The 24,149-nt window shown below is 42.0% G+C and overlaps 2 protein-coding genes across 5 annotated transcripts in view; both read right to left on the bottom strand.

The window, feature by feature from the left end:
- Nucleotides 1-460: 460 nt before the first annotated feature.
- ston1 (stonin 1) lies at nucleotides 461-7,693 on the bottom strand. Of its 3 annotated transcripts, none has more exons than XM_083774189.1 (4): nucleotides 7,572-7,693; nucleotides 3,254-5,199; nucleotides 2,921-3,123; nucleotides 461-2,110 (listed from the first exon to the last, which is right to left on the bottom strand). In XM_083774189.1, exons 2-4 carry the CDS (start codon nucleotides 5,112-5,114, stop codon nucleotides 2,045-2,047), a joined length of 2,130 nt encoding a protein of 709 aa, XP_083630315.1. In that variant the 5' UTR covers nucleotides 5,115-5,199; nucleotides 7,572-7,693; the 3' UTR covers nucleotides 461-2,044. The 3 variants fall into 3 exon arrangements, with proteins under 3 accessions (XP_083630315.1, XP_083630314.1, XP_083630316.1); XM_083774188.1 differs by having other exon boundaries at nucleotides 7,528-7,663; XM_083774190.1 differs by having other exon boundaries at nucleotides 2,921-3,120; nucleotides 7,528-7,663.
- Nucleotides 7,694-9,020: 1,327 nt separating this feature from the next.
- The window catches only part of ppp1r21 (protein phosphatase 1, regulatory subunit 21), a 30,166-nt gene continuing 15,037 nt past the window's right edge, over nucleotides 9,021-24,149 (bottom strand). For both annotated transcript variants that reach the window (XM_083775400.1, XM_083775401.1), the window contains exons 15-22: nucleotides 18,708-18,860; nucleotides 18,506-18,598; nucleotides 17,649-17,909; nucleotides 16,219-16,254; nucleotides 15,406-15,522; nucleotides 14,131-14,229; nucleotides 13,687-13,815; nucleotides 9,021-11,264 (exon numbers count right to left, since the gene is read on the bottom strand). In XM_083775400.1, coding sequence (XP_083631526.1) covers nucleotides 11,235-11,264; nucleotides 13,687-13,815; nucleotides 14,131-14,229; nucleotides 15,406-15,522; nucleotides 16,219-16,254; nucleotides 17,649-17,909; nucleotides 18,506-18,598; nucleotides 18,708-18,860 — 918 coding nt within the window. In that variant the 3' untranslated portion in view covers nucleotides 9,021-11,234. The remainder of the gene's footprint in view (nucleotides 11,265-13,686; nucleotides 13,816-14,130; nucleotides 14,230-15,405; nucleotides 15,523-16,218; nucleotides 16,255-17,648; nucleotides 17,910-18,505; nucleotides 18,599-18,707; nucleotides 18,861-24,149) is intronic.

Below are 24,149 nucleotides of genomic sequence, written 5' to 3'. Positions count from 1 at the left end.
CACACTGACTTTTCGTTTGTGCAACACTTTTGTGTGACACAGGTGTTCGCAATTAGCCGGATGACACAGCGGGTGCCCAGAGATGACGTCAGAAGTTTGTTGCATAGAGTTCTATGGTTATTATTATTATTGTATGTTATTGTATTTGTGTTTGTTTATTTGTCCTGTTTATGTGCTATATTTTATAACTTAATTGTCTAATATATTTCTTATCAAGGAAACATGGGTTGTTGGCTAGTAGGCTACTGTAGGCTACTATACAAAACAAAAACAAACGTAGGCTAATCACACTGCTCAATGGGTCTATCATTCGAATAGCCTTTCTAAATATTATATTCAAAACAAGTGTGTGTGTGTGTGTGTGTGTGTGTGTGTGTGTGTGTGTGTGTGTGTGTGTGTGTGTGTGTGTGTGTGTGTGTGTGTGTGAGAGAGAGAGAGCAGACATTCTTTTAACTCCACATGATCATTTATATGAAGAGTAACAGAAGGCATACAAATTGTTTCACTTTTGACATAAATATACCAGTTGCTACTTGTCAAGTCACCTCATACAAATCAAATCACTGTTGCAGACTGATGAGCTTTCTTTCTTGTTTAAACAAGTCAGACAATTCCAATCAGATTAGAGGCAATGGGTCATATGCTTTTTTTATTTAAATAAGTAGTAGTCCTCCACCAACCTTCACAAAATGAGTCCAAAAGTTTAATGAAAGATAAACAACAAACTTCTTGTAAATTATTTTCTTTTACAAAAGCAATTTTAAGTAAAAAATAAAATGTTTAAAGTTTTTTCTGAACATAAATTATGTTTATCTTGTGATGCTCATTTTTATGCATTAAATTTTAGCTCTTTTATGAAGGTTGCCAATCATTCTGGAAGAGTGCATATGATCCAAATACAAGCTTACATTCTATATAAACTGTTAATTTTACAATTAATAAAGTAATTAGTTAAATGTAAAGTGCTAGGCAAAGGTTACTTGCTCAACCAGTCTAGAATAATTCAAGCTTAGTATAAGTATCTGTTCATGTCCGTAAGACATTTCACCAAGGCTGTGTGATTCAAGGTTTCCCCTGCCACTTAGTTGCCAGAGCAAATCTTTTCATTTAATTATTCTCTTCTGCAGCAGCAACTTTCTTTATGCTCAATTTCTCCATTTACATCTCTGATCATTTCATTGTGTGTTTGGGAGTGAAATTGTTTGTTAATAATTCATGAACTAGAAAATCACAGACAACTCATCTGGTGTCAAATAATCGTCATGGAAATTGGCCTTCGGTGATATCCAAACGTCAATAAACTCAGTAAGACAGTAAAGGCCTCTTCATAAGCCAGTTTTAGGCGATAAAGGTGACCACCAAACATGTGTTTGGGTGAGCGGTGAGTCTCTTATCACCGCAGCGTGACGTCATGTTGTCGTTTCTGGTGGTCACCTTATCACCTAAAACCGGAATATGAATAGGCCTCAACACGAAGATGTAGTATTAACAGCAGGAGTACTGCGGCCATACTGTAAAAAAAAGAATGGTGCATGTGTTTGCACTCACTGTGTGGGCATGTGTGTCTAATGGTTCTCATCTCCAGAGGCTTGTTCTGTCAGGATGGTAAACTCTTAGGCTTTGTTCAGACTGCAAACACATCTGATTTGTTTCTCAAATCTAAAGGAGGACTGACTGTCCACACTGTTAAATGCAATTCATCAGATTGGATTTGTCGAAAATAGTAGCTTTGATTCTTTTTGTTTTCTTTCTTTCTGTTCAGACTTGATCAAACCAATCTGAATAGGTAAAAAAACAGATTTGTGCCACCAGTCTGAACATAGCCTTAATCTCTTTAAGTATATAGGTGTCAATGTTTTGAAAAAAGTTCATCAAAGGGATGCTAGGTTGAAAGTGGTTAAGAAATGACAGGAGAAACCCTGATGTGATTCCATGTATTTGACAATCCAATATAGAAGCACAGTCTTTTATCGTATTGTTCCCAATCCCTTTTCTGGCAATTCTTGGCAAATGTCTTGGCCCAGAGGAGCAACTGCTGAAGAAATCACTGGGTCATACAGCCAGACTGCCTCTGTGTTTCTGTTTCAATCCACTTCTTCTCTATCTCCACCTAATGGGACAGATGAATATCACAAATCATGTAGGTTATAGGACCTATAACATAAAATTAAACTTTTTCAATTTATTTTATGTTTTTGGGGCTCCCATATGTGTTTTCTCTCCCCACAATTTTGAACAATCAGGCTTTCATATCATATAGGTGCTTTAATGGAACAGCTCAACTGATTTTGGTCTCATCGTGATGTCATCAATGTCACCCTACTTTATATATTTCCTCCTTCTTCAGTCTTCAGTTTCAAATTTGCATTTCCACTTTGTTTACAATGTCCACCATTGTTGATTTTCCAAGCTGGCATGGAATGGAAACGAATCTGTTTTTTTCTAGCATCAGTATTATAATGACTCAAATATTAAATATTCTGCATATCAGCACCCCCACCACCTCAGGACATTGTGGTATTGCAGCTAAAACTGCTTTCAAAGTCCAGAAAGAAATGACAAGGCCTGGTTATATCAGAGTGGTGATTGAGGCTCAAACCATTAGAAATAACTTTGATGGACATAGACAATATGATATTAAATATTAAAAGCCGTTTTAAAATGCATGTTATTTGCGCTTTAATATCACAAATGCAGGAATGTTGTATCTCCATCCTCTACAAGCTCACAAGGATTTTGATGTAGGGATGCCAGGTTGAAAGTTGTTAAGTCTGTCTGTGGCTTTTATAAATATTTAAGCAATGGAAAATATTAACAAGCTTGTGATTAAATAATAACTATATTGAAAAGTAAGTTTAGTTTTGGACATGTACAAGGCAAAGAAAAACAACCTCAACTCTGTGTATATCAGACATCTTACCTGACAGTGATACCGTGTCCAGCTGGTCACATTCTTCTGAGGCTGGATGTCATTTACCGTGCCCAGCGACTTGATCCTTGTCTGTGACACAACTGCTCCCATAATTTCACATTCCATGGTGACAAAAGGGTACCAATCACTTGGGATTTCCTGATCTGACCCCAGCTCCAGCTTGCAGGAGAATGAATGGGGATGATCCACTGCTGCCCATGAGAACAAAGAAAACACATGCAGTTATCGTATCGTATTATCTCAGGAAGATATGAGAAGGCATGTTACAAGTGACTTGTGATGATGTTTAACATTAAGACCTTGCGGAAATTGATGTCTTACCTGTATTCTTCGCAGGCAGTCTGTCAATACTCCAGACGATAGCTGAATATGCATTCTCGTACTTGACTGTGCCAATCGACACCTGCATGACAGGCTGAGACTCTGCAGCACTGACTGAGCCCAAGCAGGCGTTTCTGTTCATACGAGCCTTTAGTGACCTCTGTCGCAGTAAGGCCACTGTTCGTGACACTTTGATCCAGTCACCTGGCACTGGTACACGGATCACTGCATTCTCGCAGAGTGGCTGCATGTCAGAGGTTCCTGCAAAGGATGCCGACATGTTCAGGAAAGCCTGGAGCTCCACATAGGCACCTTGTACAGTGACCACAGCCTTGACTGAGAAAGGCAGCTCTGTGCATCCTAACGCTACGGTTTTGTATCGCATCAGTTCCACCCTACAAGCATCAGGAGGGGAGAATTTAATGAGACGGGACCTCTGAAATTCCACCTCATTGATGCATTTGTGAAAGTGGCAGTCTGCGATCTCCATCCAGATCTCGTTATCCTCCTCAGATCCATAACTGGAGTCAAACCGGAGTAGCCCCAGGTCATTAAGTGCCAGGAAACAATCAGCGTCCTCACTTAGAAAAGCTAGGCAATGAATCTGTGTGAAGGCCACTCGTTCCATGACTCCACCAGCTTTATCCAGCTGTACCCACATGTGATCAGTGATCTGCAGCGACAGTTCCTGTTCCTCGTAATGGCGTCTTTGTGGGTGAGGTGTAGACAACTTAAAGATCTCCTCTTCCATGGTGACCAGCAGGTCCTCCATATCGCCATGCTCGGTAGTACCAAACTTGAGCAGCTGCTCGATCTCGGCCTCGTGTGTCACCTCCAACTTGGGATGGTACCGTTTCTTCTCTACGTACGAGAAATGTTCCACCTTTACAGAGAGGATCTTGCGGGACTCGCCATAACTCTCCAGCTTAAGCTCGGAAAGCCTGCATTGCGGAAGGAGCTGGAACTCCTTGAATGGCTTCTCCAGCCCTCGCTCGTAGTACATCTGCAGCACGCCGCCCGGGAGAAGGCGCAGGAAGATTGGGCCCCACTGTCGAGAGGACATACGGTTCTTTTTTTCTGGGATCCTGAGCATCAAAGACCAGCCGTCTCTCTTCTGGCTACGGAACAGACCTTGGGGAACAAACCGCAATGGACCCTGCCTCACCTCCTTGCTCGTTGGATCCGTTTTGCAATTTAGCTTTCTATCACCATCTCTTACTGTCTCTGCTTCATCATCCTTCTCTGCTCGAAGCCCCTCCAGCTTGTGGCAAATGTAAGAGTAGGAGCTCTGGATTTGGTCACGCGGTGGCTCAGCACCATCTTTAGTCCGAATAAAAAAACGTGGCAGGCTGGTCTCACATTCTGAATCTGAAGAGGAGCTCCCCACATCAATTCCATGGCCAGCCCCCTCCCAGAAGGGGTTGAAGTGTCCCGAGTCTCCCTGGAAAGAAGGGAAAGGGTTTGGTCCATCTGACGGTTTGTTCAGGACCTGTGGACTGTCCTCTGGGCCTGGAGAGGACATGGATATGGCAGATGTGCTGGAAAAACTGTGGAACACATTGTTCGTTTCCCATGAACCATAGTGAAATGGGGAGGCAGTGCTGGGATTCGCACTCACTGGAGTGCAGAAGGGAGTGTTGCATGGCACACAAGAACTTCCATTAAGACCTGAATGTATTTGAGGGGATTCCAGGGAACTGTTGAAGCTCCAGGACGGCTCTCTAATGGGAGGGAGAACCAGCTTCAGACCATTAGGACGGGGTATTGATCCTTTGTTTGACCCTGATGAAGACGGGGGTTTTTGAGGGGAGGACAAAGGTGTGCTCTCATCATCAAATGTCACCCAGTTTGAGTTGTTCATTGCGGAGATTGTCTGAAGACCAGGTTCAAAACAACAGTTCTGCCTTTGCTGGCTTAATCCTCACGCTCATCAGAGGCCCACATGTCTGTAAGAGAAAGAATTGGCATAATTTAGTACCATGTAATATGCAAGTACACATCTGTAATTTTCCTGTGATACTTTTCACATTGTAATACATAGGCTATTATGGAGATAATCCAATTTGCAGATGATTCAAAAAAGGCTATGCAATTCCTAGGTAATCTGGGATAGATCGGATAGGAAGTTTATTTGTGAGCATGGATAACTCTGAGTTATCCATGCTCACAAATCAACTTTTTATTTATGTATATTTATGGTTAATTTCTTGTTGACACAACTGAGGTCAAGATGTAAAAGATTTAACAAGTGATATTTAATCAATTGTCATTTGACAAGTTAAATTGCTATAGTTAATGTTCAAAGACTCTTCAAAGTGAATTTAAGAGTCAAGATGCTTCTGAAAATGCCATGCTTTTAAATGTAGAGCCTTTATTACTTGGTAAACCTACTCTAAAAAAGTACTTCTGTGGGGAAAACCGCTGCATACAATTAACCAGTATGCAGTGAACTGTGAGAACTAGGCTACAGGGCAAAACAGCTGGTGCTGCATGAGGCTTTGGAGGGGACCACAGATGGCTGAATATGGGACACGCTACTGTGCACTGTAATACCAGAGACAATTATTTGTTGTAGAAAGCTTTGTGCAATACATACTACCTCTAAATCTTCTGTCTTATGTCTTATGCTGAAATGAGAAATACCTCAGGTACTATTAGTATTAGGCTACCACAAGAGGCAGAGAGTAAACATTGAAATGCTATCTTGCTATTCATTATCTTGCTAATCATTCACCGCATAGTCAAAATAACTGTCAGCCTTTGATGTGTTGGCAACATGGCAAGCACCACCAGCTCTTGGGCCACAGAGGCAGGCACTTAAAAAAAGCGTGATTACTAAAACCACATCTCAGAGATAGGCTATATGAGAAATTAGTTGAATGTGTAAAGCCACAATTACAGCCTCTTCACTCCTTTCATGATTTTCATCACAGCCTTGGATGAAGACAACCAGTCATCCCCCTATAGCTACGGATAAACAGGAAACCAAGAGCTCAGATTCTGGGTCATGTGCTGGAAATGCATCATACAAAGCCTGGAGGAGCATGTCTGTCGCTCACCGAAAAGAACTGATTTTCAGCTGAACAACGTGACACAATGAGTCATGTTCATTTTTTTCAATTTAAAATCAGTTATTTCCAGTGGTCAATGGCAGACAAATACTGCCACTCCTCTCCCCATCTTATTATAGTCACTTGACTGGTTCTGAGAGGCCAAGAAGAAAGGTGAGGTCACCCAGTCTTATTGTACAGAGGAGGCCCACTATACCCCACTTCCAGTGCAGTGAGTCGACTCAAGTGGAGGAAGCAGCAAAATAAGAGGTTGCTGCATCTAGAGGACAAATGAGACATTCCACACATTCCTTGGGGACGAGGAGCTTTCACACAGGAAATACCAGCCTACTCTCCTCACAAGTATTATCTTAATTACTTTTTTTATAACATTTCAAGAAACAAATGTGGTCTTTCTTATATCATCACTGCCTAACTAACCAAATGTGACATTTGAAGACGGAAGTTACGAACCTCAACAGCAGTGATTATTATGAATGTATACAGTATGTGTCAATATTGTCAATTTGAACTATACAACAACCAATAAAGCAATCCAAAAACATAACAGCTTGCATGTTAGTTGTGCGCAGCTGCTACAAACCTCATATTTAGCCCTAGAGATGCAATGACTGGAGAAATCGAATGGTAATGGATGTGTGGCATAATTGTGTCAGCTGTTGCGTGGCACTCGCTCACTCAATAACTTCACAGCTTGTTTTCAAAAGAGGAAAACTCGATTCACGCGTGAAGAGAAATCCATGGTGTGAAAGTAGCCTAGAAGCGACATCTGTAAATAAGTTGTGTAAGTCAATAACTTAACTAATAGTAATAATCTAAATAACTAAATCATTTTACCAAAACATTGTAACTAAAAACACCCAGATGGTGGCACAATGTAGGCTACAGATCATTTGTTAGAGACACAACACAACAGTCAAGGCCTGTCGTATATCTCACCACTCTGGCAGAAATCGCCGTTGTTTTGATGTTAAATCTTTGTGTAAACTCTGGTTCGACGGCCGTTACATTGTAGATGTTTCAAATCTGACAATGTATCCATTCATTTAAAGCAACAACAGGACTGACAACATGTTTTACCTATCTTCTGCAATAGGCTACAGTGCGGACCCAAAATACTTATTTCTTGAAGTTTGTTGTAAGTGTTGCAGTTGTCTAAAAAAAAAAGATAGAAGACGGGACAAAAAACGAAACAATACTCACAGATACATACACGACTGTAGGCTATGATATCAGCTCATGACTACCTCGGTTTAGAGAGCACATCTTGATTTCTGATGTCGGACGATTTTCCTCAAAATGGCAGAGCAGCGGAAAAGCTGGGGAGTTGTTATAATAGCTGTGCAGAGTTGTGGTCCGTGCTGGAGCGGGACAGAGCGGGACAGGACAGCCCTGTCAAGGAGGAATAAACTGTTACCGAATGGCCTGTAGGAGGAGGATGATGAACTCTACTCCTCCCTCCCTCCCTCCATTAGCGTGTGGCCGGTTGGTTAAAGGGCCACTAATGTTTTCTTCTGTGTCGGAAGAAGTGGCTACTACTAGGCTACTCACAAAAGAAAATGGAATACCACAAGATAAAAATAGCCCAATCTGTTACAAGTAAAGTCCAGAATTCAAAATGTACTTGAGTAAAGTACAAAAGTATTAAGTAGCCTATAAAAATGATTGTGCTTTTTAAAGGTAATTTCGAAAATGCCATCTTCCCTCCCCCCATGTCTCCAACCCCTCTGTAAAGTAAATTTGTATTCATTAAAATAAGCTTGGAGCGGATTGCAATGTTTATTTCTATATTCTTCACACTAAGATCTTTGTGAACATTTGTGTGTGGCATTATCCTCTTCTGAGCAGTCAAACTGAAGGACCTATTAAACCTTGACTGGTTAAAGTAACTAACGTTACTAACCCATTATGAATACAATCATTCAATTTGATCAATCTTTATATGTTTCCACATACCGGTATATGGTTATTGCTATTGGGTGTACTGTATAACAATATGAGTATTACTTTTCATGTTTTAGGTTTGGGAGGCGAGGTGGGTGACCTAAAGTGTCACTATTGCGCAGCCTAACACACACAGACCCATCGACCACTGCAACACACACACACAGACCCATTGACAACTGCAACACACACAGACACATTGACCACTGCCCCACACACACACACACACACACACACACACACACACAGGAACCGCTCACTTCACATTATGGTGTGATTTCTTTTACCAGCTGCTGTGTAAGCACAGCTGGTCAATGTTCTCTCTGCGGTGCTTTCACGCCCACTTGCTGTAGTTGAGACCTATGTTTCTCATTGGCTGTATACTGACAACCTATCGTCCTGATTGGCTGCCTCGTCTCTAGGCAACCACACACGTTTTGCCTCTAGCCGACCACTCAGCCATGGGATTTAAGGCAGCTGCGGGTAATTAATTGATGTCATCAATTCTTGTCTCTAATGCAGTGGTTCTTAAAGTGGGGACCAGGGACCATCAGGGTTCCTTGAGGGGTCAGAAGTGGACCTTTTTAAGCCAAGGTCTGTAACTATTAGAGTGTGTGTGTGTGTGTGTGTGTGTGTGTGTGTGTGTGTGTGTGTGTGTGTGTGTGTGTGTGTGTGTGTGTGTGTGTGTGAGTGAGAGAGAGAGAACCACAGATCTAATCCATGTACCAAAACAACCCAGAGGTCCTTATGTTCTGGTAACTGTACTCTGCACAGAGTACAGAATAGACTAGACTACTAGAGGGTGATTTATAATTAGTTGCGTGCCAGTGTTGTGCACTGAAAATAGCCCATCTACAAGCTTAAAATGCATTGCAGCATGGTGTTGTGAGCTTGTAGATCTGTTATTTTTGGTGCACAACCCAGGCTTAGGTTGTGCAGGGCACAACAGCATACAAAATGACAATAAAACAAATCACCGTAAAAGCCCCAAAGAATGTGGAAAATAGACATTTGTAACTTCTGAATAAATGCCTTTGTTGTATATTCCTTTAAAAAATGTATACAATTACAATACAATAGTGTTCATTGAAAAGAGCGTATATTCACATTAACCCTTTTTATCCATATATGATAGAACATTAATTGACTATTGTGCTACACAAATGTTCTAAGTGCACATCCATGTACTTTGGTGATAAAACTACCATTGTTACAGAGCAAGTTCACAAAGACAATCAGACGCCAGTTCATGAACTCTAGTTTGTCTGTCCTGTACTGTCCTCTAGGTCAGGGGTTCTCAACCCGTGGGTCGTGACCCCTCGGGGGGTCGCCACAATTTTTGAATCAACTGAATGGCTGGAAAATGGAAATGAAGAGTTTACATAGTACATGCATAAACTTTCCTTCATGATCTTATCTGGTTTCAGTATTAATTTATGATCTCTATTAAGGTTATTTTTGCAGTCAGTTTGTATTGGGGGGTGGGGAGGGGCTGGGGTCGCGAGACATGGCCAAAGCATTTCCGAGGGTCCCCAGCCAAAAACGTTGAGAACCCCTGCTCTAGGTAAACAGTGAAATGCTGCTAGACTGCAGACACTTTTCCTTAGCATCCAGAGAGCAGGTAGGACACCAAAATGAGGAATGAATTCAAGTGTCTGTGTAAATGTTTTTCTGTTGGGGAGGAGAAAAAAAAAAACATAAGTTTGTGGTGTGACTGATTTATACTTTGTCGTACAACGGTGACAGCTGCCAACAATAGCCCATCTTGTAGCTAAGGTTCTTTCTGGACTTCTGGGTCATCAAAGCGACACCCTATGATCCTCTTGGTGGCATACAGAGTATTGTTGGTGGCGGGTCTTAACGGGCATGCCCAAAGCTCGCAATGCAGCGTGTTGTCAGCTTGTGTGAATTATTATTGGCAAGTGACACCGTCGTACGATGGAATATAAATTAATCAAAAGGACGATTATATGTCACTATATAGGCCCTGAATTGAGAACTTGCCAAAATATTATCCAGTTCAGTTTAAAGCTTAGTACAAAGCTCAACAATAGTCATCTTAGTTTGTTTGCAAGCCTGGTGCGACAGACACACGATTAGACCAACACACTTTTGTCTGAAAGAATGAAAAACCACATACACACAGTAATAAAAGGATAGAGACCGAACCGGAGCGACAGCCACGCCCGCTATTATTTCAGTGGAAGTTGCTCAGTGGCGTTTTGAAGCACCCGGAAGAACCGTCTACTTCCGCATTTGGACACCAACAGTTGGTGTCCAAATGCGGAAGTGCAACCGAGCACTCAATGTTAAACGAGCTGCACAGGGTTTCCTCAGGCAAAATGCAGGGGCCCGCCTGCATTCTCAACTCTGACCAGTAGGGCCGAGTGATTCAACGCTGGAGAGCCTCCTATCCCCGGGGGCTTGGTCCACACCACTTTTTCTCAAATCATGTTTGTCCATAGCAATAGCAACACAATCCTGTTCAGTGTTTTCTGTCAGTCCCACACGCACATTAAACGGACACACACACACACACACACACACACACACACACACACAAACAAACAAACAGGGTTTGGTCTTCAAGTCTTCACTTCAGTAAGCATTAGCAAGGCTTAAATTGTCCATACCCTCGGGGGAAGAGCTTTGTGTTCCCACCCTGCCGTGTGGCCACAAGGTCAAGCAGCTGCTTCCCTGAAGTTTCAGGAAGCATTTTACAAATTATGTCATGTCACAGTTAGCGCTGTAAAAATGGGAAAGAAAAAACATTGCTCTTCCTCAGTCAGGCATTTTCAACCTGTGGCCACTGTGTGACAGTGGAGAGAGCTGAGGGTCAGGTAGCTCCTCCTCCCTGTGGTTTTGGTGATGGTAGTAGTAACAAGTCTCTACTGGGGGGCCCCACCGTCCAGATCTTCTCTCAGGGTGCCCGTGTGATGCCAAACAGAGCCAGCTCCCATACAGCCCTAGCGCCCTTTGTTCTTTTTGGCATTTCCCTAAAGGAAGAACAACAGAGTACATATAAATGATAGCATTTAAAACCGTAAAACAAATAACCAGTAAGACACCCTGAGGGTGAGAAGCGACCTCACCCTAAAGGGCGAGGTCTGCATCCGCCTGGGTGACGGCAGACTGCTGGGCGAGCGCTGGTGATTTGGCAAGGGGGGGGTCAGATCAACATATGGAATGAATTCTGTACTGGCCATATATTGAGTCTTGAGTGTACAGGGTTTGATGAGGCCAATCAACATATGGAATGTCAGAACAGGAAGGACGGGTGGGGGAGAATCAACATATGGAATGAATTCTGTACTGGCCATATATTGAGTCTTGAGTGTACAGGGTTTGATGAGGCCAATCAACATATGGAATGTCAGAACAGGAAGGACGGGTGGGGGAGAATCAACATATGGAATGTCAGAACAGGTCAGCTCCATATATAGAGATCTAAGGGTTTGAGGTTTGAAGTCAGATGTAGAGTTGCTGGCCGGCTCCATATATGCAGATCTAGGTGAACGAACCAACAGGAAATGATATTGACATTCCCATATATGGGCAACGGCCCCTGGCGATGTCGTCTACGTAGCGACTACAAATATGCCCGTATATGGGGAGATCCCTGATGATGTCACGAGGCATGACCATATATGGAGGCGTGGGTGACTAGTCGTGATGTCACGATCCGTGACCATAAGCGTGGGTTGACTAACGGACGGAAGGACTGACGGGAAATGCACGTTTTCATAATAAATGTGACGTGTGGTCGCAATAAAGGGCAAGAATTTCTCTATTTTTCCCCTTTGTTTATCTACGTTGGACTTCAAAATATTGAAAGGGGTTGGGAGATTTAGTTGGTTCTTGGCTAGCAGAAGAAAAGAAAAAATCAATATCCCCACACCTTGTCTTGTCTTGTAACTGTCCAACGCACATACTTTAACAGACTTCTCCACTTCACCAACCTTTACTTAATGACTTTTTCAGATGGTGCTGACAGGTGCTTTTCCCATCAGGCCAGGCAGCTGCCAACTGCCCGAAACATTAGAATGTCACACGTTACATGATAAGTCCAAATGATTGCTCCAAATCCCACAAGCTACTGACTGCATGTTGATGCAACTTCCTTTAGATTCAAGACGTATCACTCCATAAATAAATGACAGACGTAAATCTCCCCTCAGTGTTTCTCAGCTGTGTACTGTTTTCCAGCAGCAACTTGTAGTAATAGAGATTGAGTCCAGGGGGAACCATAGATCATTTTTGACAAATATGTGCATTTTGAGGACCAAATATGAAAGCTCCTCTTGAAATGGAATTTGGCTAAAAGTGATGTATGATTTTCCAGATTGTCTGGAGGGACACCGACAGTCGCCGTGTTATAGATATAGATAGAGATAAGATATATAAGACAGATATCTTTGACAAAAAGGTTGAGCGCTTATTTCCATTGCATCACTGCACAGTTGGCTGTGCCGTTTTGGATTTGAGTTTAAAGTGGCCATATTCTACCTAACTAACTATGCTCTGAGAGGTCGCTGTGCTTGCTTTTGTTCTCCAGTCTCCAGTTTTCGTTAAAAACTACTATTAAGGTCTTTTTATATTTTCAATAAAGTTTGTAAAACTGAAATTAGAATAGGGGCTGTATTTCAGGTTCTGATAGCTGCCAGAAGCGTGTGGTTTATTTATGTGAATACAGCTTAAAAGAATACTGTTTAAAAAAAGGAAACATTCAGTATAGGGTGGCTCAGGGGTAGCCGCAAGGTTCCCAGTTCAAACCCGGGCTCCCCCAGAGTTAGTGTCGAAGTGTCCTTGAGCAAGACACTGGACCCCTAATTGCTCCTGATGTGCTGGTTGGTGCCTTGCATGGTTTCTTCTGCCATCATTGTATGAATGGGTGAATGTAATGCACAATCTCTGGAAAAGCGCCTTGGATAAAGGCGCTATATAAATGCACCATTTATTGAAGCTTTACATGCAAAGGAGCACACAAGGAGCACACTAGCATGCAACTATTGATTATTTTAGGCATTATTCTATCGATACATTTGATAAATCGAATAATCCAAAAGCTTGTTTAGCCCATTTAGACCTAAGGACCTTATAGCTTTTAACCTGAAGTGGTTATTTTAAACTTTATTTTGAACCATTATTTTAAACTTCATCTGTTGAAAAATGGTGTTCACAGCAAAGTTTTTAACGCAAATATTTGCTTCTGGGGGGGGGGGTCCCTGGAACAACATATTTTGAGATGGGAGTCTGCGACCAATACATATCATTCTGGTGGTCCTTGACATGAAAAAGTTTGAGAACCACTGATATAGAAACATGATTTAGAAGACATTTGTAGAATCTGGTCCTCAGGTCTGAATACATGTTGCACTCCTAGAGCACACAAGTTGTCTGATTGTCTCACAGCCGTACCTTGCTGCCCAGTTTAAGCGTGTCAATTTCTTCTCTCTGCTTGCTCAGCGTCTCATTCATAATACACAGGTGGTCACTCATCATGCTCAGCTGATCCTCATAGCTTCTCTTTGTTGTGGTCAACTCGTCCTGTAAAGCAGACACTTGTTATGACACTGGTTTTCAAAGTTGGGTTCTGGAAGGGGTTCCAGGGGGTGCCCAACTAAATAAGGAACGGTTTAAACACGTAAGCCACCTTTTATTTGTCGGATAAAAAAAATAAAAAAGCCAATCTACAAGCTCACAACACATGCAAGGATGTCAATTTGGGAGGCCATGACATGAAAATGTTGGGCTATGAGAGTCCATTTGCCTGTTTTGTGAATGAGAATTTGAAGATGTAACTGAGAACTGGTGGTTGCTTGCATTTATTACAGAGTCGTTTTTCAGTTTGTGAAAATGTACCTGCAAGCGTGTGATGTTCTGAGTCGCCAATTTGACCTCCTCGGTCAGAGTCTCTCGTGACTTTTCGGCGATGGCTAAACGCTTGGCCAAGGCTCGGCACTGTGAAACCAAAGCAAAATTAAATTAAAAGATGGATGAACAAACAGCAGTGTCAAGATTTTATTTCTTGACCTGGGCCGGCCGAGCGGTCCAGGCACCTAGGCTGGTAATCCTGGTAAGCCTGACAGTGTGTCGCGGGTTCGAGTCCAGAGCTCAACGACCTTTTCTGCGCGTCTCTCTCTCCCCTTTTCCTGTCAAACTACTGTTAATCTATCAATAAAGGCAAAAAGGCCTTGGTCTTGGGGTTTGGCTCTTCAACATCGCAGCAACAAGACCAAACAACAGAATAATGCAATAAAATAACAATAGCCATAGTAGTAAATAAAAATGCTACTAAAATAAAATGCAACAAAAATATCACACTGTGAGGTGGCGTTATTATTAGTGGCTTTATTAGAGCCTAATATTGTTTTATCGTGTGAGTGTTTAGGTGTACAGTACTGTATGTGTGTAGCAGGTCCAGCCTTAATAGCTGTGCATCTGTGCATGTTTTATTTTTATTGTGTATGTTCCTCTGAGTGAGTGCGTGTGTGGGGCACAGAGCAGGCCACAGGCCGTTAGTGTCTATTGCTCATATCAGTGTCTTGAGGAAGTGCTTAGGGCGAAACTGATTCACAGTCAGGTGTATTCCTATTGCTATTCTAGAAACACACACATGACCAACACGTGTCAAGCAGTCACAGTTCAGCAGGATCTCGCTGGATCTTAATTCAGAAGCAGCCTCCTCCGTATTGCATGAAACTAAATGCTGTAATGTTTCCCTTAATAACCTTATAATGTACGTGCAGCTGTGAGAAGCAAAGGAGGAAGAGGCAAGAGGAAAACAAAAATGGTTACCCGGTGTTTCCTTTTTTTAGCTGAGCTAGTGGGTATATTTCGCTTTCATTTTAATGTATTAATACACTCAAAAGTCCCTAAACACCTTTCTTACTTCCTTCAATGCCCACTGCTGAAGAAACAAAAAATAATTGAGATTTTGTGTGTGTGTGTGTGTGTGTGTGTGTGTGTGTGTGTGTGTGTGTGTGTGTGTGTGCATGTGCCTGCGTGCGCTTTCCTTGCACACTGCCAGATGAATAAAAGGGTTAGGCTGCACTTCAGTGCTGTGAAAGACACGGGTCTTGTGCAATAAGACAGTAAAGCAGACAGACAGAATGTTCTCTAGAAGGAGAGCCTCACCTCGGAATGGAAGTGCACGGCCTTGCTGTCAGATATCTGCAGCTGGGTGGTGAGCTCTCCCACTCTGGCCATGTAGTGAGTCTTTATCAACTGTTCCCGGGACTCTTCATCTCCCACCTGCACACAAGACACAACATACTCCCTTGTTCATTGAACTCAGAGACTCGGGAGTGTACGCTCTCTGCGAGAGAGCACAAATCTAACCAAATGCCAGAGTCCATTTGGTTACACTTGTACATTCTCAGAGTTGCAGATGGATAAATTAAACATTGAGGATCGTTGATTGTTGATTGTGTCGACTAAAACTATGACGAAAAATGTTCGTTGACCACCGTTTTACACTGAGGAAAACCGAATAAAAACTAAGCCATGATGACTAAAACTATGTTTAAAGATATTGCCAATTTCGTCAACAAATACAAACTAGACTAAAATGTTAGGGAGGATTAGTCCCTCCCTAACTGGAGAAGATTATAACTAAAAAACATTTTATGCTTGGTTGCATGCTGAAAGTAGCAGATCTACAAGCTCACAATGCCTATTTTCAACAAGTGTAAAATCAGCCATTACAACCACCAAAATACATTTTAGTCAACAAAATCAACTGTAGATTTACTCAAATTAAAATCTTATGATATTTAATCAACTAAAACTAGACTAACACTAAAACATTCCAGGTGACTAAAATGTGACAAAAAATAATTCAAAATATTCAAAAGACATAGTCTTTTGAATACTTTAGATTTTTTTTTAACTAAATCAAAATTTGCTGTCAAAAACAACACTTTAGATTTGACATTCTGTAGCACTTACATGTTCAACAGTAGGCGTTGTTGACAGCATGCCGACCTGGTGACGACAACACACAAGGCAAATAAACACATTGGGGACTGACGTCACGGATCAAGTATTGTAAAATTCAACATCTTGGCAAGTTTCCCCATGAAGCCCCAGCAGGAGTCTTACATTCACAGACCAAACTCACCATGGAAGCCACTACAACAATACAAATCTAAAATAGATAGGTGGTGACTATGTATTAGACAACCAGATGCAGAGAGTGAGCATGCATCCGTGTGATAAAACTAGGTCACACAACAACAGAGTTCTGCCATCCTGCCACATCAGCACACTGGAAGTGTGGGGTTTTATTAAGGGAAAAATTTGGCCTAGTGTGGGAGCTAAAAGAGAGGCTGATAATGCTCCTTTTGTTGAAGCCAACAACAGACACCCATGCAATGGCCATTGAAATCCTTCAGCTTGTCTCGTGTAGCCAAAACAATCAGAGATTTCCGCATACCGATACATCTTCAATGTGAAACGGCAGAGAAAAACAGCCGCAGACAAACCTTGTACTGCACTTTGAAAACAAATCATATAACCTTCCCAATATGAAGGACAGCTGTAAATCCTTTTTTTAATTATAATTAGGGATGCATCTATGTATCAGCCCACATATCGGTATCGGCCGATATATTTGCCGTTATCGGTCAATATCGGTATCGGCAAATGAAACTGACGTTAACCGATGGCAGCAGCCGATATTTACGTGTTGTTGATAAGCATACATTTTGCGTTGGCTATGTTGTGATTTGTGTACCCATCTTATTCAGTAGTCATTCAGTTGTGAAAACAGACACTTGGAAAAGAGTATAGGCTATTTATTGATTGATTGAATACTTTAACGGACTTTGGGCCAAGCCCTAGGGCTCAGGCTTGTTTCCATTGTGGTCCTCTGTATAATATCGGAATCATTCCGAATCGGTATCGGCAGATATGACCCTGCAAATAATCGGAGATCGGATATCGGTCATAATTGCATAATCGTGCACCCCAACTGGCAATAAAAACAACAAAAACTAAATATGGGTATCAGTATCGGCTATCGGCAAAAATGATTTGGTTTCATTTTACGCTCTCAAGAGTTAAATTGTTGTTAAGCAACTGCATTACTTAATTTAAAGTCTACACAATTAGAGAATGTAGAAGACATTTTATTTTGATCAATGTTTGCCTGTTGTCTCTAATTGTGGACAAAATCTTATCCAATGAGAACAAAATATTCTAAGTTTTGGGTCTGAGAGGCTAAATCTCATCAAATGGTGGTCCGTGGCTCAAATGGCGAATAAATAATGGGCCTTGATGTAAAAAGGGTTTGAAAACCACTGCTTTAGATGATCAGTCGGATCAATAGGCGTAGATCTCATCCAACCAAAGCTAAGGAGGACATAATGGCTGTGTACCAGGCTGGTGCTGCACTGGATGGCATCCTTCTCCTTCTGTTCCATGTCGGTATCCTCCTCGCCGCCGGGCAAGACATCGTCGGCCGGCGGTGCGGCGTGGGCGGCCACGGGGCCCCCTCTGAGGGCCGCCGAAAGCTGGCTCTCCAGGTCGCCGATGCGCTGGCTCTCCTTCTCCAGCCTCACCTTCCCCAGCTGGGCCTCCAGGAGCCAGTGCTCCTTCTCCTGCTCCAGACGAGCGATCTTCTCCTGGCTCTGGTGCACCTGAGGGGAGGAGGCCACGGTGGTGCACAGAGGAAAGGAACAGACTGTGTGAGATCACGGTGGGAAGATGTATGACGGGGTAATGGCATTTAGCAAGACAGGGAGAGTGGGAGAAAGTACAACGGATAACATTTTCAGGAAATTAAGAAAAGCTAAAATATTTTTAAAACAATGCAACAATACTGCCAGTTAATGGACTGTAGAACAGCTTCCCTCCCGTTCACGGGTTACACAAGTTATTTTTTCATTGTTTAATCCGCGTTTTTAATACGTTTTAAGTCTTATGAATATATGTTGTTCCAGGGACACTCCAGAAGCAAATATTTGAGTTAAAAGCGAAGAAGATTTGCACACATTTTCACGATTTTTCAAAAATGTTTGTAGCTCGGCACTTGGTGCCGCGCTATGAGCTTGTAGATCTGCCATATTTCAGTTTAAAACAATGGTTAAAGTGGTTAAAAGCTATTGAATGATTGGTTGAAATTTTCATTTTGCAATAATGGGTATATCAACTACATTTCAAAGAGGTGACACAGATGCATCCTCAGCTCTAAATGTGTTTAATGAGTGTGTGGAAATGGTCCCGTTGAACTAACCTGTTGAGTGAGACCCTCTCTGCTCTCGGTAGAGCTCGTCAGTATGCGCAGGTTTGAGAGAGCTTCTCTGTACGGAACGGACTGTGGTCTGGGCTGAAGAAAACAATGACAAACAAAACGAAAATAAGACAAGGACAATACAGGGGAAAATATATTATAAGTTGTTATATGACAATGTGTATTCAACAAAGGATATACAGACCTTTCTGATGGCGTGGATATAAGCGGCTGCTTTCTTTTTGTTATCCAGCATGCTCTCTGCCTGCAAGGGGTTGAGGGCTACAGTCCCACCTCTTGGCCCATAGCCTGTGGACGATGTGAAGAAGTCCAGGTTGTTGCTGAAGAAGGTGGCGATCTGTAGAAGCAGATTAAGCCACTAAAACCTGGAACGCATCTATGTCACCTTTAGCTTTTAACCACTTTTAACCATCATTTTATAATTTAGCTGTTGAAAAATAGCAGATTGAGTGCCGCGCTATGAGCTTGAAAAATCGTGACTTAAACTTATATCTTTGCTTCTGGGGGGGTCCCTGGAACAACATATTTTCAGATGGGGATCGGCTGCCAATTACATAATTTTTTTTGGGTCCTTGACATGAAATAGTTTGAGAGAAGCACTGATATAGAAACAACATCATGATGTAGAATCTGTTCTCAGGTTAAAGGTTAATATCTGGGGCACCCTAGCCTAGTGGTCCAGGCGCATGCCACATATAGGCTCTGGCCTGGCAGCGTGTTGTGTGTTCGAGTCCCGGTCATGACAACCTTTGCTGCATGTCTCTCCCTGTCTCTCTCTCCCTCTTTCCTGTCAATCTACACTTGTGTCTATCAATAAAAAGCGGAAAAGCCAAAAAACAAACCTTACATTTTTTTTAAATAATATCTACAATCGGTAGATATTGGTCGGGCACTAACCAGGAGGAGCCGAGGATCGAACCTGAAACGTTTGTACATTGGTGGAAAAAGTACTTAAGTAAAAGTATCAATACTGCAATATAGAAATACTCTGTTACGAGTAAAAGTGTATAAAAATATATTGAAAATAGCAGATCTATGAATATATACAGTTATATTATAATTTCTTCTTTTCCAGAAATATACTGTCTGTGTATTCCCATTAATATTCCACAGCATTTTTCTTTTCTTTATTTCTATGTGTGGCAACATACTGTATACTGTGATATCTATTTGTTTGTCTGTGGGTTTTTTTGTTTCCGTTTGTTCATGAAAAATGAATACAATTTAAGTTGAAAAAAAGAAAAGAAAATGGCAAAACTGTATATAGGTGGGTAATGTTTAGCAATAATAATCAAAATCTACAAGTAACTAAAGGTTTCAAATAAATGTAGTGTAGAAAAAAGTACAATATTTGCCTCTGAGGTGTAGTGGAGTAGATAAAAATAGTAACAATTTCCAATAACAAGTATTGGAAATTGGAAACACTCAAGTACAAATACCTCAAAATTGTACTTAAGCACAGTACTTAAGAAAATGTACTTGGTAACTTTCCACATCTGCGTATTCCAAGACTGCAGCTCCACCACCTGAGCCACTACCGCCTCACAGTGTGTTTGTGGTTGAGTCAATACCAACAATTAGGCGGAATTTATCAGATAGTTGTGAGATTAGAGGCGGTTGAAACGAGGTGCAATTTTACAGGACTTCTGCCATTAGTTGGCACATGTGGCTAGTCTGGTTTACCCACCCTGAGCCAGCTGGGGGTAGATATTAGGTGTAAATCATGGCTGCAGAAACAAAAGTATGGAGGAGGGAGAGAGACATACATTGCAGAACCAACACCTCAGCATAATGTTAAGTATTATTTTGTTGAGACTAGAGAAGAGTGTTCATGTTGAGGTAGGATTTTGTGTAAAGGAAAGATAGCCTGGCTCGTACTGCAGCACTGCATAAATATAATGTGTAATAAATAATTGTTATATTACGACACTTGGTCCCATGGCTGGTTGAATTCTACTCTTTGATTCAGAGGCGTCAGGTTCCTATAACGGCGGTGGGTGCAGCCTACATGCGTAGGCCTGTATCATGTGCTGTCTGCGTGCATATAAGCGCTGCGCTCCAGTGAAATTGTGGGGCTTATTGGTGGGTTTTCCGTAGATATTAAGGACTAGTTAGGGTGTGTTTTAGCCGGCGGCGCCGAATTGTAGCATGGACTGGACGAATCTCTTCTTGGCTGGAGGTGGCTTCATCATCGTAGTCAAATGGAAATAAATCCTGTACTGTACTGTATGCAACATTTATACTCTCTACCTGGCAGCAGAACAAAGGCCACCTTATTAGCATTTGAATGCCCATGGGCGGCGGCCCAACACCTATCTGGCCCAAGCGCCCCCAACCCCCCGTAAAGGTATGTGACTTACAGTGACTACGTGCATGAAAACATGACCACTGGGGAAGGGACATTTCAGTCAGGACAGTGGGTGCATATTCTGCATATTGATATTGGCTTATTATTTTGCCCGTGGGTGCTTCTGCGCCTCTGCACCCACGGAGTTGACGCCGCTGCTTTGATTCAAGATCACTTTATAATTATTATTATAATTATTATTATAATTATTATTAGTTTTAAATATATGACCCCCAGTAAGCGAGTCTAGCACCTGGTTTCAAAACTTAAATGGCTGTATTTAAAGCGCAAAATAGTAAGCGTAAGAGTCCAGGTGTAAGACGACCCTGGTGCTACTCAAACCTGGCGTCTGCGCGACTCCAGAGGACTGAAAGCAGGATCGAGATTTGTAGGTCAAACCTGACAAGGGAGATAGTGGTGGTGCACAGCAGCTGAACGACTGTAGCTCCCTTAAATGCAACTCGCCCAAGTGACGCTTCAAACAAAGCTGACATTCATCAGACGTGTCTGATGAGTTACAGTTTGTGTTTGTTTTATATTATTGCCTTATTTTGGTCTAGCTGCTAGCACCTGCTTTCATCTAAAAAGTAAAAACCAATAGCAGGTCTATAACCTCACAAAGCGACATCTAGTGAGTCGGATATTTTCTGCAAAGATATTTGATGTAGAAGGAAAAAGTCAGGGCCCTAATGTGGACTACACAGGGCTTAAGTGGTTAAACAGTTGTTGGATTTTCGCAACCCATCGAGTAGGGCTGCACGATATGGACAAAATCAAAATGTCATATCTCGGTATTTATGCCAAATATTGCAATATCGATACGATGTACGATATTACCTTTAAAATTTCATATTCAAATTTTTAAGTGTTGCTAAAAGTTGCTAAGTGCTATTGGGTTCCCACACTTGTAATTTGATATTCTAAGTGTAGCAACAATGAAAACTAGCATGGATGGGATGTTGCTGGCTTTTGAAGTGGACAATATATCGATATATCGCGATATCGTTGCCTTTTTGCGATACTGATATGTTCATACCTCGATAACGATATATTGTGCAGTTTTACCATCTAGCCATTAACGAAGCATGAGCCTCAGTTGTTATATTTAAGCTGAAGTCTTCACACTTGGGTGAAACCATAACAAAACCTTGGCAAGGAGTCATAGGACACGGGCATTTTTTAAACACACACTCAAGTTCATCCCCTGTGTAAGTGGCCGGTTAAGCCTTTAATTAAACCATGTTTGCATGAGAGGGAGTCGCTGTAAAAACCCAACGAGGGCCTGCTTTCGACAGCCGGGTCAGGGGGAGGACAACTCTGCCGCAAAATGTGAAGCGTCCGGGCTATTAGGACCTGGCTGCTCATGAATCACCGTTCATTCTACACAGATCAACAGCCAACATGCTGTTTACCACTAGACCCATGAGAGTTCACACTAGGCCAGAGTAGCACAGCCAACAGCAATCACACACTGGTCTGTGTCTCCATGATGCGTGACTGACTGACTGACTGACTGACTGACTGACTGACTGCCACCTCCCTGACGGCTCAGCTGACCCACTGCTCTACATGCTTAATGGACACTTGGTCCAGGCCAGGGACCAGCTGTGGTGTCAGTTCATTGGTCAGTGTGTGTGCAAACCTTCCCCTGCTACCCACCTGAGCCCCACGTTCTGTACTGCAATTATTGGAACGCCAATTGGCTAGTTGCTCTGGTTATGGTTATTGTTTTTGATTTAACATCTAACGCACATAGTCATGCACATAATTAACAATGAAGTAACCCTTTAGAGAATAAAATGGTTTAATTTTACACACACTTAGAGTTAAAGCTTTATTTAGGGTCCATTTCGTTACCAACTCTCCATCATTTAGCTGGGGACCACCCCAAACACCATCAAGGACCACTGGTGGTCCCCGGACCACTGGTACGGGTCCATTTGGTTTCATTTTACGCTCTCAAGAGTTACAGTCAAATATGTCTACACAATTAGAGAATGTAGAAGAATTGTTATTTTGATCAACTTTTGCCTGTTTTCTCTCCTACTATGGTACCACATCAGCATGGAATCTTACGCAAAGATAACAAAATATTTGTAGTTTTGGGTCAGAGAGGCTAACCAAATGTCATCAAATGGTGGTCCGTGTGGCTCAAATGCAGAATAAATAATAGACCTTGGCATGAAAACCACTATTCTATAGGCTTGGAGAGGCCACATTAATGGCAACCTGTCTGAGCTCTGAGCCCAGCTTCTGCCCCCTGCTGGCAAGCCGGGGCCAGTTGCACTGAAATCTGATCTCAGAGCAAATGACATTTGCAACTTGAAAACTCAGATTTTATGGGGGCCAGTTTCGAATTGCAGCCCTTTGAGCGCGGTTTTGAAGGAGTCAAGTGATTCGCATGTCTTAATGAATGTTGGTAGGGCGAACTATTCTGTTACAAGTAAAAGTCCAGAATTCAAAATATACTTAATTAAGTACAAAAGTATTGGTATCAAGATGTACTTAAAGTGCCAAAAGTAAAAGTACTCAATATGCAGAATGTCCCATTTCAAGTTTTCAATGTAAAATTAAATCTTTTGAAAATGCGTCGAATCGTGACGCATTGTGAGCTTGTAGATTGGATATTTTCAAATGGCCGAAATGTATATAGTGCTGAAGTGGTTAATGCATGTTTTGTAACAATAATAGTTTTAGAAAAGTAGTAACTAAAGTTAAAACAAATGTAGGACTAAAAGTACAATATTTGCCTCTGAGCAGTAGTAGAGTGGAAGTAGAAGTATTGGAAATACCTCAAAATAGTAATTAAGTAAATGTACGTACAGGTTACTTTCCACCACAGGAAATGACACACGAACTGGTTCATACTTCCCTCGTTGGGTTGTGTCGGGAGGGCTACAAATTTGTTGTTGTCTCGTGATTCTGAGAGTAGAGCAGCTAACGGAGCTTCCACTTCTGTTGCTCTACGACTATTTGAGTTCTTGGGAATGGGGGGAAGACATGCAGTAAAGGCCGTCGAGATCGGGAGTCGAACCCACGGCACACTGCCAGACTGGATTACCAGCCAAGGTGCCTGGACTGCTGAGCCATGGCCATTATCAGGGCGATGTGTGTAAACCAAAGAAAGGCAGGGCCCTAAAAAGCAGTGCAGACACCCATGCATTACATCATCCTCTACTCCACACATCTGAGACACAAGCAACTCACCAGGGTATTGGGTAACAGGGTGTTGTTCTGGGTCATACTAACATTCGAAAGATCTACGATTATCATGAATTA

Source organism: Protomyctophum parallelum, assembly GCF_964188405.1.
Source record: "Protomyctophum parallelum genome assembly, chromosome: 10".
NCBI classification, from domain to species: Eukaryota; Metazoa; Chordata; class Actinopteri; order Myctophiformes; family Myctophidae; genus Protomyctophum; species Protomyctophum parallelum.
This window is presented reverse-complemented; position numbering and strand designations above follow the sequence as displayed.

Bases quoted from the DNA above. Each gene is read 5' to 3' on its own strand.
- ston1 (XM_083774189.1), bottom strand. From the start codon at position 5,114: ATGAACAACTCAAACTGGGTGACATTTGATGATGAGAGCACACCTTTG. The intron at 3,124-3,253 runs GTAAGACATCAA...TCTCATGGGCAG, and splicing joins ACTGCCTGCGAAGAATACAG to CAGTGGATCATCCCCATTCA. The intron at 2,111-2,920 runs GTAAGATGTCTG...CTGTCCCATTAG, and splicing joins GGACACGGTATCACTGTCAG to GTGGAGATAGAGAAGAAGTG.